The sequence below is a fragment of the Engystomops pustulosus genome, chromosome 2 (assembly GCF_040894005.1).
Source record: "Engystomops pustulosus chromosome 2, aEngPut4.maternal, whole genome shotgun sequence".
NCBI classification, from domain to species: Eukaryota; Metazoa; Chordata; class Amphibia; order Anura; family Leptodactylidae; genus Engystomops; species Engystomops pustulosus.
Window position 1 is genome coordinate 93,326,099 of NC_092412.1, and position 17,612 is coordinate 93,343,710.

At 40.2% G+C, this 17,612-nt stretch overlaps 1 protein-coding gene across 1 annotated transcript in view; it reads right to left on the minus strand.

Moving 5' to 3' along the window:
• The window catches only part of EFNB2 (ephrin B2), a 30,390-nt gene extending 18,123 nt beyond the window's left edge, over positions 1-12,267 (minus strand). Inside the window, exon 1 of the mRNA XM_072135537.1 lies at positions 11,702-12,267. Coding sequence (XP_071991638.1) covers positions 11,702-11,823 — 122 coding nt within the window. The 5' untranslated portion in view covers positions 11,824-12,267. The remainder of the gene's footprint in view (positions 1-11,701) is intronic.
• Positions 12,268-17,612: the final 5,345 nt, after the last annotated feature.

The following is a 17,612-nucleotide window of genomic DNA, read 5'->3' on the forward strand; positions in this document are numbered from 1 at the left end:
AAAAAAAAAGCTGAGAATTTGCCATAGACAGAATTCAAAGCGTACAAGTGCTGTACAAGCATTACATGATAATGTAATAAAAGAGCGGCAAAGGTGAAATTGCTGTTTATGTTACAAAACTAGTTATTAAAAAAAAGAAAGGAGAAAGACAACAATGTAAAGCCAACCCGACTAATGCGCTATCTGTGACTGCACAAAACAATCAGCCGGTGCTGTAATTAGTTGCTTTGCTTGTTACTCTTGATAAATGATGCTTTCTGGTCTGGATAAGGGCCAGCTCTTGACCCGTGACACAGCTACACACTTCAGTACTTCACATGGGCATCCCTCCCTAATCATTTCCCTAACTAGGGCTTTCCTAGCTATAGGCATGGCCCTATTCTATTTAATACGTCAAAGGGGATGTGCGCAACGGGGCAGATTTACTCATCCTACTGGAAATTAGACTTCCCACAGTTGATGCTGGAAAATAAATATGTCCCATCTTAAAACTGAGTAGTTCAACTTTATCCCAACAAGTGACTTAAAATTTAGTGCATTTTTTGGGGCCTAATGTTGCGACCTAAGCCATGCCCTCTATGCCCTCTTTCCACAAAGGACTATGCCTGCCCTGTGTATAAGAAATAATGGCAGGGAGTATCTAGGATTAACTTGGTGAGATCCTGCAGAGACTGAAGCCTCCCCTGTGCACAATGTCATAAATGTTATTAATGCACATAAAAGACGCATCACATGTGCCTCGGCTACAGTATGTTTTATGGATCAAGCTAGTAATTAAATGCTTTTATCCTTCCTTTTTATAGACAATTTCTCCCTTTCTATAAATAGTGTTCTTTATAGTTTCTTCTACACATCTTTATTGTATATTAGTCTGGGAAACAAAGTGTTCCCAATGTTAATTCTGTGGAGAAAAGTTGATTATTAGGATATAAAACTGCAGGCCTCCTGTGGAGCTGGAGGAGTTTGACCTAGAACCAGTTGAACAAGTATTTGTTAGGCGTGTTCCAGCACATTTCTGTATGGCAGTACAATCGTAGGCTTTCTTATTTACTATATAGTAATTTATAGTGACATAGCTAGAGGGGGCACTTCTTACCCTCACTGACCTCATGTTCTACACAACAAAGAACCTGTGTGGCTCTGTATAGCTTTCCTCAATTCTTAATCAATTTCCCACCTCTGTCTCACAATTGCTATTGATGTAACAATAATATTATATTTCACGCTTCACATCTGCACAATTTACTCCTAGCATCAGATTCCTTTCCATAGTCTATTCTATTCACCAGTACAGGTAATGGATCCACATGTGTTTATGCTAATAGTATTACATTGTATTACAAGACTTGACACTTTATATAGAGACCATGTAAGAAATATAAAGGTGTTCTCATATGGTAAACTGGACCTGGGCCAGACATCTCTGGTGGTGGCTTATCTCTAGTGAGAACAAGGGATTGGGCATGTTGTAATCTAGTGTGCCCAATCCTTCTCTTTCCACCATTTTCACTAAATGATAGTTTAACAAAGGAATTATTTGTTTGTGAATATAGAAATTTGATATCAGTTCATAATACTACAAGAAACTTGTGGACTGAACAAAAAATTGTGAAAAAGTAAAAGTATGGAGATAGCTTTTTTTCCACTTTAGATGCCAGGTTGCATCTGCTGTGTATTTGTAGGATGTCTATAGCAGCATACATTTCTTTTATTAAGTACTGTATATACTCGAGTATAAGCCGACCCAGGTATAAGCCAAGGCCCCTAATTCTACCACAAAAACCTGGTAAAACCTATATTTTTTACTCAAGTATAAGCCGAGTTTGGGTTTTCAGCACATTTTTTTGTGCTGAAAAACTAGGCTTATACTCGAGTATATATGGTAGTTAGTAAAAGTACCTCACCAGCCATTAGCCAGTCTCTACTGAACATACTGGAAGACTTCCTGTGGCCCTATTGGCACCTGTTAAACAACGGGTTCTAGATGCCAGCCTACAATCTACAGACTGGCTGACAGACGGGCAGAACAGAACTTTTGGCTTCAGCAAGCTGCATAATCATGTCTCCGCATTATAACAGTGTTCATAGCATACTATCCTTCTATCTGCAGGTAATTCACACCTGTACAGTCAGATTTCCAGCAGCAAGACTCCAAACCACAGATTGCAATGGAGGGTGGGGTCGCTCCTGCTATGTGCAGGCGAGGCGTTAGATAAACAATGACAGAAGCCTGGAAAATAAACCATGCCAAATTCTGATGATGTCATTTTTTTTTTTTTTTTGTAAACTGGTTTTAAAAAAATGTAAATGACCTACCTGCATTCTGCCAGTAAAAAAGGGAATATTTATCTCCCATTTCTGTACATGTCTAATACAAATGCATACGAGATGTATACTTATGAAGTGAATGGCAGAACGTACAGTCTTCAGTATTTTACACTGGTTTTAGATTCTATGATCTCCGTATCACAAGAGGATTTCTAGGAGATGTCATGCATGGATTCCCAACTTGTCTGTGGGGACTTGAAGGGTACCTGTACATGTTGATTATTACATATGAAATTCAGGAGAACCTCAAACACACTGAAGTGATAAAAAAATTTGCAGCAGAAACACCTTTCTACTGCAGAATTTCTGATCTGCACAAAATAAGTGCAATGTTATTTTCAGCGGCAGATCATAGTGGCTGGTTTCTGAAGCAGGTGTAAGGGCTGCTGATTTAGCATTTGGGTAAATCCTGCAAAGGGTAGATATGCTGAACATGTTCTCTCTCTCCTCCCTCTGCCTGTATCATCTAGAAGCAGTAGGAAGTGCAGGGGGAGGGGACATCTACTATTCTCATTTTAACAACCAGTGAAAAGACATCACTGAGGGGAACACCCACCAGAGCCCCTCAGGTAAGAAGATTACCACAGTCACGGTGCCTATGATAAAGTGCCCATAGTTTATCATGATAGATTTTCTGTAAGCACCATGTTCTTTGCTGCCTTGTACTAACTAGATTTAGGCTACAAATAATTAATGCAAGACTAAGCAGTTATACATGTTTCCAGTACTGCCCTACTTTTTTAATAATAATAATTATTATTATTAATTCCTTTATTTATATAGCACACACAGATTACGCAGCGCTATACAGAGCTACTTTTTTCACATATGACCATCTCCAGCCAGTGTGGTTTAACAATAACATGTTGAAATGTGTTGGGTCCTATTTTGCCTTTCCAACATCCATGTTCTAATAGCATTCAGGAAAGAAACCATTCTTATGTGTTATATATGCATTACTCTGGGACTCTCTGACTTTTTAGTATAAACACTCTTGAGGGGGGGGGGGGGGGCAAAAAGAGGTCTTTTCACGCTGTTTTTAAGGACACTCCACTTATCACCCTGGTGCTGCTGTGATTATTTTACTCTTCTATTATTTTTATAAAATCCCAGAGAGATTTATTAAAGGACCAATGCATTTTTTTTATTATGCTTTGATAACCAAACTACAATAAGGATTATAGCTGAAGATTTTTATTCTTACACTGAAAAGTTGTAAAGTACTATAGCAAATTTCCATACCCCAAAATGTAATGACATTTAATTACAGCTAAATGCGAGAAAAAACAAGTCATCTTTTCTCCCTGGTAAAATTGCATGTTTCAGCCTAACCTAGATTGACTGCTGACATCACTGCCCGGCTATCTGTAGTGAAACCTCTCAGCGAGACATCATAATTTCTACCTCTATTACATATTCAATCTCCAAATCTGCAATGCCATGTGCCAAGAATGGCTTCTTTTTTTCCATTCTTACTTAGTGTCACTTTCAATAAAATGTATTCTTGCAGTATGCACGTTCACAGTGCTCCTCTATTCCCTTGAATTCTCCAATTCTGCTCTGCTGCTAGATTTGTTTGACTACCCGTCTCCTTCATAATATCCCCTCCAGACTGAGATGTGAATTGTCTGGCCTACTACGCCATGTCTGACATCACTTAGGACAAAATATATGTCGTTTGTTGATATTTCTCAAAATTAAAAGCCTGTTTTTTTTTGCCCACCGAAGGCACACATATTCCTGCCACGGACAGAGAAATATACGACTTGGTAGCCTGGGAAATGTGACTAAAAGCTTTAGTAGTAATATTTATAACATGCTGCTTCGTAATTACCCCGCAATGAAAAAGAGGGCGTTGGCTGCACGCAGCTGCCAAAATGGAGGAAAATGCCTTGCCCTATGAAACCATATTTGTTTGGAAAGGAAAGCTGATTACTGGCAGATATAATAATGCTAATATTATCTAAAGATTACTCTGCTTTCAGTTTACACAGTGTTTTCCAAGCCAGTGATAAGGAACTAGAAGAATGTAGTTTGGACGACAATTAATGAGTCAACATGTGAGTCATGCCATCCTATCAGGTAACCCAGGGCCCGGGATGCCGAGTAACAGATGTCGCCACACTGTTCAGAAACATGCCAGCGGAAGGAGGATTCACAAGGGCCAGCTGCCCCACAGCCACTTATCTGCTCATGACTTGTACCTGCCTCATTCTGCTTATCAATCTCACCATACATTGGACTAGTATTATATTGGCCTGCTTCCTCCTTACCAGGTAATAGCATTATCACTGCTCGGCCACTGCAATGTTTACAGCCTTTCTGATATGGCACATGCCAGATGTGGAGAGCAAACTATTCAGTAGTAGAAGGAAATGAGAGACAGACGGGTCCTGCTTTACATCAGCCTTTCCGGTATCCAAATAAGCAGTAGGCCCAAGCTATTTACTTTACTTCTTTTGTCATCCGAACGCCATAAATATGCACTGGTTTCCATTTGAAAGGCAGGAAAATCTGCTGGACACACAGGCACAATGTTATAGTTCCTTTTGCCATAAATACTTGGACTCAATGGCCCCACGCTTAACGCCATCAAAGTTTCTCAATGTTTAAATTAACCCCTTCAGTGCACGATTCTAGTTATGGTTGGTGTTATTAAAGGAAATACATGATATTCAATAATACTTTGGCTGACATCATATCAGTGCAGTTTCTGCTTTAGCTTATCCCCTAAAGGGTTTTGTGGTCTCCCACAGATACACCCTATGCAGGTACAGATGTTCCTGCAGGGGGAGAATACAGACACTTTGGCACATTTCCAGATGTACCTTCATAGGGCGTATGCTTTATTAGGAGCCCACTGAAGAATGTCTTGTTATTTGTTGTTTTGGAGTAATAAAGTAAAGTAATAAATCCGGCCATAAGTGGTCACTTTTTATATAAATACATACATACATGGCTAGATCAGTAGCAGTGCAGACAACCATATTCTCAATAATGACAAATCCCCCTCTGCTACATCTAAGATCCTTCACACATAGATCAGTTCCCTGGTTTTATGATTTCCATTACCGTTTTATCTCACAGGTTATTTTTTATTCTTATCTGTCACACAACTGACACCATGTAAAGTTAAGGTATATACTCTTGAATTTTCTGCAACAAAGAAAGATGTAAAAACCTGGAAACTTCTCCAAGCTGCGCTGCCAAGAAACATGATTTAATGAAATCATCTGAGACGCACTTAATCAAAAAAGTGTGTTGAGGATTATTTGTGCAGACAGAACAGTTACTGTTAGCTTCTGTGTTTTCTCCCAGCCTGGGCTATTCTTCCATCATAAAGAACAGCCATTGGAGCTATAAAGCAAATATTCTCCGTCTCCTGCACCTGTACCACCACATCTCAGCATGGAGTTTAGTGTCACTCCTCAGTGGATCTGGTGTCTGTGGTGACAAAGTGCAGGGAAAACAAAAGCGAAAGAGTCTTTTCTTTCTTGCTTTTACAGGGCTGTTTTCAGCTGGAGAGCAGAAGTCAGGAAATCATCTTACGTTTTACTGCCTTGCCGCATAACAAAGAGCATTGGTTTTAAACAAAGAGGAGCCTGATGCATTTAATGTGACATTCGGCACTGCTCTTAAACAACCAGGTCCAACCCCTCTTCTTATTTTAGCAGTCACAGGACCTAGTTTTAGGAAAATTGCATGTATGAAATACAGGACGTTAAATTCACTATGAGGCTATTTCCTTGACATAAAGGGGCAGCTGATGTTAATAGATCCAAGCCACCCTTACCAGCTATGCTAAAGTTAGGTGAGATCTGAAGCAAATGGAAGGAGTCTACTAGCCAATAAGCCTGCATCGGCCAATCCAGGATATGTGTAAATATGTGATTGGCAAGAATGTGGCATTACTATGGCCAAAATGAGAACTCATGACTTAATCACAAGCATCTAGGTCCCATCTTTCACAAGGTTTAATCCATGCCTCCTACTTTTTTCACTCTACAAATAATACCCAATGGCCCCATGCAATGCATTCAGTCTAACAACCCTTTCAGATGCGTGTCAGCTCTCACATCAAGCTAATCTATGTGTTGCTATGGCTGCACCCTTTATTTTCCTTTACGTTTAGTTAGAATATGTGCAGTTCAAGAAAATGGTGGTTCTATTGCCGTACAATCAGATTACTGCTGTTCCATGCACCAGGCCTCTCTCCACACTTCAATCAAAAGGGATCAGTTTCTTTAGAGGTTGTTCTGGACTGAAATCACTCCTGTATAGATCTAGCCTGAGACGTGGTAATCCTCTTATTAACTATGGCCATGGCTTGATTTGCTTAAAAATAAAAGCAAATTGTTTCAGCTTTGTTTTTAAATTGAAGCTACAAAATGGATTACGAGACAAATCAGCAGATTTTACACAGCTAGTGCGGTGCTGAATTTCCAATGAGAATTAAACAAGTTCTACAGGAAAGCTGTGTGAATGGTTTACATTTTTCTTTATGAGACAGGACCTGAAATGCTCACGTCTTTTGTCTTGTTGGCCTGGGAGGAAACAATGAATCGGCAGGAGCTTTTCCAAGCTTTTCTACCACTGACCATTTGCTTTCATATACCATAAGGATAAAAAATAATGCGAGGAGTTAAATTTGGACATCAGCATTAGGCTCTCAGTATCTGGATCTAAATATTCTAAACACTTGATCACACCCGTTTTAATTACCAGAATATAACATAAAGACTGATCACATAAAAAGTCAATGAAAATGGATGATAGGTGACCAGAAAAACAAGTTTTACTGATGTCAGCCCTTACTCAAGGATAACCTTAGACACATACCAACACTTCAATTGCTGACTCGTCTGCCATGCCTGAAGACTACAGCCGGCCAGATTAATATCTCCTGCTTTTCTCATGTGTGAAGCAAAATCATTAATATACCAGACCTTGGTAATGAAGAATAAATTAACATAGAAGACTGGTGACATCACTAACAGATAAAGTGAAGACAAGTAATTAACCAAAAAATTATTACTAAGGGATAATACAAAAGCTAGGGAAGCACATCAACAAAAGCTAAAACAACAGCCCTAAAAAACAATGTAGAGGATTGTTCCTCTAACTAGAGGGGAAAGGTTTTTATGCATATTCAGAGAGAATGACTATCTTATTTTAATATATAATATTATTATTATATTATTAGTGGAATATTGACCGATTCTCTTAAATCAGACTTTAGACAGGTGAACATTTTCCAAGGTAACCATGTAAATAAAGTAAGACCAAGCACAAGCAGGATCCATTGTATTAGTGTCCCAGATTATTTGCATGGTGATCATGTCAAATAGAAAGCAAAGGCGGTTTATGGGCCCGTCATCAAAGCTCTCCATAAAGTGCAAAATCATCTTAACACGTTCACTAAGACAAGCTACAGCTGAGCCGTGGCTGCCCTTTGAGCTCTCTATAAAGTGTGTCTTGTAATAAATTCTAAGCGGATATTATGATGTAATGGTGACCTCACCCAGTTTATATAGGTGGAAGTGCTGATATTATTTACCAATAGCAGCTATCATTTTATTTTACTTCATGCTTTCAGGCCTCAGTTTCTAAAGTAGATTTTTAGGGAGGGGAATAATAACACTTGCATTCTAGTCCAATGTTACAATAAGGATTTCTCCTAAATTCCGGGAATTAAAGAACAAATCAACATTTATGACTCAAAGAGGAGAGGAAAAAAATTCATCACATCAAAGTGACAAAGTGCACGATTCTGCTTTGTCCGGCTGGCAATAGCTAGGAGAGTTTTGACATTGTAAGTCTTTAGGGAAGACGGATGGGCTGACAGTAATACCTTCAATAAAATGCTTCAACAAACAGATTAACAAGGAAAATGCAAGAAATCCAGCTACTCCTTGTCACATATATTACAGCAGCAAATTAGGAAACTTGTTAGTGCAAGCGTCTTTCTGTGGCTTTCAGGCATCTCACATTCTATACATGTTTCAAGGTAAACTCCAATGTGAACGCTGACTGAAGAGGGTAGATTATAGATTGTCAGGTATTTCATTATTTTCTCTGGTAATTGACATTTCCCTTTTCTGTATTAATATGTGAAAGTGGCCTAGGTAAAAGCGGCCTCCCTGATTCACTGCATATCGTAGACTAAACATACTGTAAACAGGGCCCAGAAAATGGACCCGAAAAGAAATCCATTTCCCTGTTCCTTACTTTGTAGTGACAATCTAAAGACAATTACGGAGCCAAACAAAGTGCTTTACCTGAGCGAGCTTTATAGATAAGAGTCTTGGAGATAATTACAAAAGATAATGTAACAATTAAACCCCAGCTGAACCATGGAAGAAAGATAAAAGGACTCAGTATATCTAAATCTCGGCCTTTTCTGGGTCTAGTGGATGTCAGTAATTTACCTGAGCTAATATGGTGTGCAGGTGTCAAAGCAATGGGGAAGGATAATGAAATAATGATGTTTGCATTAGTCCTCCAAGTGTCTTCAGCTAAAGTTTGGGTGACGGAGATTTAGAGGTAAGTGCTACACTAACCATTTTATCCGGAGATTTTGTTTCTTCAGCTTGAAGCTGTAATTGTGAGGGTTAAAAGGGCCATCCCAGGGGAAAGGATTCCTAAATAAATTCTTGTCTACAGCAGTTTACCAGAGACTGAGATATGGTTTCAGCGGGCACTTTGTTCAAGGGCTGGCTCAGTTGTCCCTAGGAACAAGGACCATTGCATTCAGTTTATCATGCTGACAAAATGTTAGGAATGTGCATGTAAAAGCAGCAACCATTCCACCCCCAGTGCGTTCTTCTTTCTTCCCATTCTATATTAAAACCGACACGATTAACCTAAATGCAAACTGAGGGCTAGAGTTCAAGGGGGTATTCACATGGTACTGAATGTGCACTTGATCATCCATAAAACTCATACAAAGACTAGATGCCTGCTACATGCATTTACACCTAGCAAGCAAGCAATGGATTCCAATATACAAAAACTCAGAATGCATTTTGCTTCTAGTTTTAGTTGAAAAAAAAAAATCAAATAAACCAAAAGCAATCTTACTATTCTGTCCCTAATATTATCTCCCATGCATCACTGTAGCCATCCAAGCGTAAATATAAAGGCAAGAACCTGGCGTATGCATGAAGAGGACATTTTATTACCACGGCTAGAATTCCTTCATTCCTTATGGAATCTAGTATAAAAGAGATGTTTTTCCAAATGGTATCAGTAGTGACAGCCGACAAACTATGAAGAATGTATTTATATGGGGTGCAGTTAATGAAGCACAGCCCTGGTTGGCCATAAGTAATGTAGTTATATAGTATCGCAGAAAAGGAGGCCTCTCTACTTGAATAGGAGACTAGGGAGATGTCTTTTTATAACTTGTAATGAAAGTTTTTCTCCTACCATATTCCCCGCTGTCATATTTATATAGTTAATGTGCTGCAAGAAATCACTGGACCAAACCAACATCTCATCTGGAAAGAGTGACATTCATATTTAATGGCTGATCCCCAAAGAGGAAAATGACATGTATTATTTAATGATAATGTCCGCCTAATGCAAACATATGACTGACATTACTTCCCAATATGTGACATTACAGTATCTGGTTGAATACAAACTGGAGCACAATTCTGCCGCAAGGGGGATAGGTGACGTTCTTAATGTCACTTCAGTATCATTCATTGACTGATAGGTAATCCTAACACAAACACTGTAAGCACATTGCAGCCATTTGGACAGGGGGAGATAATCAACCAAAATCTAGTCTAACAATATACCGGATTGGCATTCATTTCTATCATCTAAAATATGCAGGAATCTAAATACTAAATTGAATAATATTAAATAAAAACTAATCTTATGAGGAGATGCATTGGTTGCTTTTTAGTGAGGCAGAAAGATTGGTGTCTATGAAACAGATGCCAGCATTGTGTATTGGAAGAGTGACCTCTGTAGGACTCACTTGTTCCCTGGTTTCCAAATGCCTCATGAACATAACAAGTGAACCTTTAGGGAAGTAATATATTGGGAGGGATGGGATAAGTTCAGGTTTGCCAGCTCGGTAATATACTCGCTATGATTTATACAATGACATGATACACATAACTGGCCTAGTGGAAAACTTGCCTTGTAGATTCATACAGGGTTATATTAATGGCATATCCTCTGCCAGCTATTAGAGTGTGTTATAGCAAGAGCTAACATTACCTTTTCATTTAACCCTATCAACACTACATCTAATACTGTGCTACCCATACACCGGTATATCCTGGGATCGCACTTTCCTCTGGTGGGATGTAGTACAATGTAGGCAGATTAACCTGTAATGAGGGTGACCTCAACCATCATCCATGAGTGAGGATACATACTAAGTATATATAACTGTGCTGTATACGGGTTATTACATTGGGTATAACACGGGCCCCGTGCTGTATGGCAGCTCATGTCCCAGCACGTCGGGGATGAATGGCCTCATACCAGCAGCTCGTCCTGGAAGCGGGGACCTGCCATTCACACACAACGCGAGGAGCATCCGTATAGCACCCTAGTTATGACCCGACCCCTAATAGTAGGTCCCTGTACTGCACACAGCTCCGCCCGGGAGCCGCATCCTTGAGCCCCCGCAATGTAGCAGTGCACTCCTTACGTAATAATGGCCCAGCACAACATATACAGCAATAGCCCCTCACTATATCCCAGAAAGGCAGCACAATGCACCAGGACTCCAGAAGAGCACATCACCCCAAGTATATATGCATCAGCCCGCCAAGATAACCCTATGCCCGTCTTGATGTACTCAACACTAGCATCCAGAATCTCACAGCTGCCTTGCAGTATCCCGGCAATCTGCTGCAGACAGTAGCCCATCACAACCCTAGTGCAGAAGTTCTGCACTCCAACCCTACCATCCAGTGGTCCAGCAAAGCTCCCAGCACTACACAGCTCCTGGTCTGTGCTACATCACTGCCCCACAGTAACCCAGTACAACCCTACAGCACAGTACAACCATACAGCACAGTAGCCCAGTACAACCCTACAGCACAGTAGCCCACTACAACCATACATCACAGTAACCCAGTACAACCCTACAGCACAGTACAACCATACAGCACAGTAGCCCAGTACAACCCTACAGCACAGTAACCCACTACAACCCTACAGCACAGTAGCCCAGTACAACCCTACAGCACAGTAACCCAGTACAACCCTACATCAGAGTAGCCCAGTACAATCCTACATCAGACTAGCCCACCACAGCACTAGCCCACCAGCAGTAGCTCAGCACAAGCCTAGAGCACAGTAGCCCCGCAGCACAGACAGATAAGTTAGTGGGGTTATCACTTACTTGGAGTTGGAGGAATTCCAGTAAATGGGCTCTAAAACTAGAGATCTGGAGATAGCAGTCCTGATCAACAGGATCCACACTCCCAGGCTGTACTTCCACACAGAGTCCCTGCTGAATGCCATAGCACTGTCACCCCGAGCCAATGTGCCACCACTGCTAGCTCCAGGCGGGAGGCAGACGCGGTGCAAGTCCAGCGACAAATCAGAGCCCTATCCAACCAGATCGCCCGACACGATCAGTCCTCACTCCGGATAATAGTAGAATCAACTCCACACTGAGCACTCCAGCTGGGATACACTGTATCCTAAGGCATCACATAGAAGCACATGAAGAAGACGGGAGCCCAGCATCCGCTCTGTGTGCCCGCCTGGCACCGCTCATCCACACTGATGGCAATGATGATCCAGCTCTATACTCCAATGAATGGCTGCTGGTAAATCCCTCGGCCGGTCCTGTGCAAGTGGCTGGAGATGGCAGTGTATGTGTGATCTCCTCTCATCCAGCCACACTCTTCCAAAGTAACCGTGGACAGCGGCAGCCTGTGTGACTATAAACGGTGCCCGCCCCCTGCGGTCCGCCCCGCTCATTGGTTGAGAAGCGCTGGCCGAGCTGTGATTGGCTGCGCCCCGTGTCACTCAGTGCTGAGCCTGTGTGTTCCCGAGCGGAGTATTGTATGTGACAGGTACAGACCTTCCATACAATATACAGCATGAACTCATCTGCATCCTCAATGCTGCTCATTAACATTCATGACGTGACCCGCTGACACCGCCCCTCACCAATACACACTGTGCCCCCTCCACACACAATATACATTCATTATCACCACATCAGCTGCCGTCACCACACCGGGCACATTGTGTGCAAAGTGCATTAACTACAACATCTCACTGATAGCACTGTCTCCAGGCTGACCTACTCACCGCTGATCTACTTACCGTACGCAGCACTTGTATTTAGGGTTCATCAGCGGAAAGATTGAGGGCAAGATATAAACACAGATAGATAGATAATGGAAAGCATATGAAATATGGGCACAGCATTGGTTATTCCTAATTGTTATCTATCTATCCGTAGGAAAAAACAGCAGCACTACAAAAGGTTTCAGACCAAAAGTACTGTGTTTTATTCCGAATGCTACATTTCGACTAATGAGACTTTCTCTATCTACCTATCCATCTATTTATCTATCTATCTATCTATTCATCTATCTATCTATCTATCTATCATGGAAAAAGTTCAAGTCCGCACAGTAAAGTGACTCCTGAGAAGGAGGGGTGCAATGCCTCCAAGGATTTCGGCTTGATCCTGGTTTGTAGTCAACAAATGGAAAAGACAGGCAGCACTCCAAGGTTCAAATCAAACGTATCTATCTGTGTATATCCTATCTATATATCATCTATCTATCAATCCATTTATGTCGTCTATCTGTCTAAAGTATCTATCTTTCTATTATCTACCTATCTAGAATATCTATCTATCTATCATCTATTTCTACTTTTTATCATATTTCTATCTATCATCTATTTATCCTTTTTATCGTCTTATTATCTACTATCTGTTTATCCTCATCTATCTATCTAATAATAATCATAGCTATCTTTCTATTTATATAACTCCTCTATCACTCATATCTATATTCTTTCTCTCTAGTAGCCCCTCTTTCTCTCTTTCCTCTGTTTTCCCATCAGTATTACAGTATTGTACACAGTAGTTGAGGTCAGAAAATGAGGTGCAGTAAAAATGCGCTGGAAATTGCCAATATTGCTAGGGTGACAGAGAATCCCCTGGTGTTCAGGGAGCAGTAGAGGTTCAGATAGGACAGCGCTGCGTTGTAGATATTGTTATCATTATTACTTGTGTTTTCTAGAAGGATCATCTGAGGCCCAGATCCTGCGTGTTTAACCTCCTTCCTCAGGTTGCGGCAGCCGATATTACCTGGAATGAAGGATAAAGTGTCAGCAGATTGAGGAGAGCTTTATATCTGACCCTGTCCTGTAAATAGCTGGGACTTGTATTACTGCCGAGATGTCCGTGTGGATAGAGAACTAATGGCAGAAGTGAGGACTGCAAAATAAAAGCTTAGAAGCTCCTACTTCTGATGATGAAACAGGTGACACTACACATGTCTATCACTCCGCACTGTACACTCTTATCACATGACATCATTACGGCTACTGGACATAATAGCAATGACCGTCACTGACTCTATACAAATACAAGTATATTCAATAAAGCGGCAAACCTAGGCCACACATGGGTCCTGGATCAATAGATCTGATTTAGGACAAGAGAGGGCATATAGTAATTCAGGTGCACTGTATGGCGGTACACCGGACACAATATACAAATACAGGCAGTACTAGATAGGTTCTTTAGGTTTGTTCTTAAGTTGAATTTGTATGTAAGTCGGAACTAATATATTTTAGTCTACCTCCTGTCACAGTATTTTCTCCGTCCCTGTGACAGTGGGATTTTCAAAATTTAGTGCTGTCATGGGAACAAGGATAATCAATAAAACTTCATTGCAGACACCTTTGATAACTCTTCTGTTGCCCATTGAAGTCTGGGGCATCCACAGTAAATTACTAGATCATAACTTGAAGTCACAGAGGGCAGAGAAGTACCTATGTAACTAGACGGGTGTCCGTAAATTGGAGAGCGCCTGTATATACAATACAGTACTAGTAATACAGTAATTCTCATGCAGTGTATGATGGTACATCAGACACTGTATACAGATATACACATAATACAGTGCAAGTAATAAAGTAATTCCAGTGTACTGTATGACAGTACACCAGATATAGATATATACAATACTGTCCTAGTAATACAGTAATTATATATAATACTGTAGTACAAATATATACAATACTGCCCTAGTAATACAGTAGTTATATACAATACTGTAATACAAATATATACAATACTGCCCTAGTAATACAGTAATTATATGCAATACTGTAATACAGATATATACAATACTGTCCTAGTAATACAGTAATATCCGTATACAGTATACAGATATATACAATAGAGTAACTCCAGAGCACTGTATACAAATATATACAATACTGTCCTAGTAATTCCCGTGCACTGTATACAGATATATACAATACAGGCGGTCCCCTACTTAAGAACACCTGACTTACATACGACCCCTAGTTACAAACGGACCTCTGGATTTTGGTAATTTACTGTACTTTAGTCCTAGGCTACAATAAACAGCTATAACAGTTATTAATGGTGTCTGTAATTAAGATTTATTGTTTATCCTGGTTCTTATGACAACCCAACATTTTTAAAATCCAATTGTCACAGAGACCAAAAAAACTTTGACTGGGGTTACAATAATAAAGTATATGGTTCCGACTTACATACAAACTCAACTTAAGAACAAACCTACAGAACCTATCTTGTATGTAACCCGGGGACTGCCTGTACTGTCCTAGTAATACAGTAATTCCTGTGTACAGTATACAGATATATATAATACTGTCCTAGTAATACAGTAACTCCCATGCACTGTATACAGATATATACAATACTGTCCTAGTAATACAGTAATATCCGTGTACAGTATACAGATACATACAATACAGTAACTCCAGAGCACTGTATACAAATATATTCAATACTGTCCTAGTAATTCCCGTGCACTGTATACAGATATATACAATACTGTCCTAGTAATACAGTAATTCCTGTGTACAGTATACAGATATATATAATACTGTCCTAGTAATACAGTAACTCCCATGCACTGTATACAGATATATACAATACTGTCCTAGTAATACAGCAATTCCTGTGTACAGTATACAGATATATACAGGCGGTCCCCTACTTAAGGACACCCGACTTACAGACAACCCATAGTTACAGACAGACCCCTCTGACCTCTGGTGAAGCTTTCTGAATGCTTTACTATAATCCTAGATTGCAATGATCAGCTGTAAGGTGTCTGTAATGAAGCTTTATTGATCATCGTTGGTCCCATTACAGCAAAAAATGTTTAAACTCCAATTGTCACTGGGGCCAAAAATTTTTTTTCTGGATATACAATTATAAAATATACAGTTTCGACTTACATACAAATTCAACTTAAGAACAAACCTCCAGACCCTATCTTGTACGTAACCCGGGGACTGCCTGTACAATACTGTGTTAGTAATACAGTGATTCCCGTGTACAGTATACAGATATATACAATACTGTCCTAGTAATACAGTAATTCCTGTGTACAGTATACAGATATATACAATACTGTGTTAGTAATACAGTGATTCCCGTGTACAGTATACAGATATATACAATACTGTCCTAGTAATTCCCGTGCACTGTATACAGATATATACAATACTGTCCTAGTAATACAGTAACTCCCATGCACTGTATACAGATATATACAATACTGTCCTAGTAATACAGTAATTCCTGTGTACAGTATACAGATATATACAATACTGTCCTAGTAATACAGTAATTCCCGTGTACAGTATACAGATATATACAATACTGTCCTAGTAATTCCCGTGGTGCTATATTTAGATTATTATTCAATATTATTTATATTGTTCAATGAATAACATGAAATATACATTATTATTTGAACAATAAATAAAAGTACTCTTCACCAGACGTGGTGTGAACACTTCTGTAAACTCAATAAAAAGTGATGGATCTGTGATAGTGTGGTGGCTCTTTTCCCCTATGCTACTCCTGGTAGATTGTGAGCTCTTGAGGCAGGGCCTACTCCTATTGTTTCACATGACAATACTCTCTTATTTGTATATGTCCTCCATGATGTGTAAATATGCTGGCTTTATTATGTATGCTCTGTGTGCGCTATATAAATAAAGAATTATTATTGTATAAGATTTATTATTCTTGTTATTTTTACCACAGTGAAGTGGATGTTTTCCTTGTGGTTTAGTAGCTCTATGTGTGACATGTATATGACAATGTCCCCTGACCCTTATGATTATTCCTGTTATAGTCCCAATTTCCAGCCCGTAGTGCCCCCCACACCGCCCCCTCCAGGGGGGGCACAGGCCTGCACACTGTCACACATGGAGCTGGGACCTTTTGCGACAAGTTTGAGGCGTCAAGAAAATCCCTGAGTGATTCTTGTGTCTGGTGCCCTGGAGCTTAGCACTAGTGACTGGAGAGCAGCGCGATAACACCGCCAGTCACAGGAGAGCCATCATCTCCTCATACACACAGTGCACGCAGCCCGCGCTCTCCGCTGCGGCATTACACGGAGTCACAGCGCCCACTAGCGGCCGCTCCTCACTGCCTGCAGCCTGACTGCATGAGCGCTCCTCTGGGTCCTACAACCCGCCTTCACAAATTAACCTTTTCAGTGTCCTGACAGCGGGCTGGAGCAACATTGTGGTGTACTACAGGATTATACTGTATTCAAGCTGCAGTATTACCAGACCAAGTCAGTACAGTATCAAACAGTAATGCATTGTGACCCTGCCAGGTTAGGGGGTATCTCATGTACACTGTAGGCGATTAGATACGTTTTACTGTATCTAAACTTCACACTTGCATAATATCTGCATTCATTCAATTTCCTTTTCAATGCCTGAAAATGGTTGTAGAGCCATCCTCCGCTATTATTTTCCATAATGTTCACAGCCCATGTCCATCAGCCTGGCATTTTACTGTAACTGGACATTTGTGAGCGTCTTTCTTTGATTTGTCAGGGTTTTGGACTTTTTCCAGTTATCTTGACATATCAGACATTAGTGTTTATTGGTTTTCTTAAAAAAAAACTTCTGCAACTAACTTCCAAACTTTCGGCTACGTCTGGAGTTTTTTATTTATTTTTTTGCGCCATTTTATTGCAATTTGTACCAAAATTGTTGCTTTTTTATACATCCACATCTTGTAAAGATAT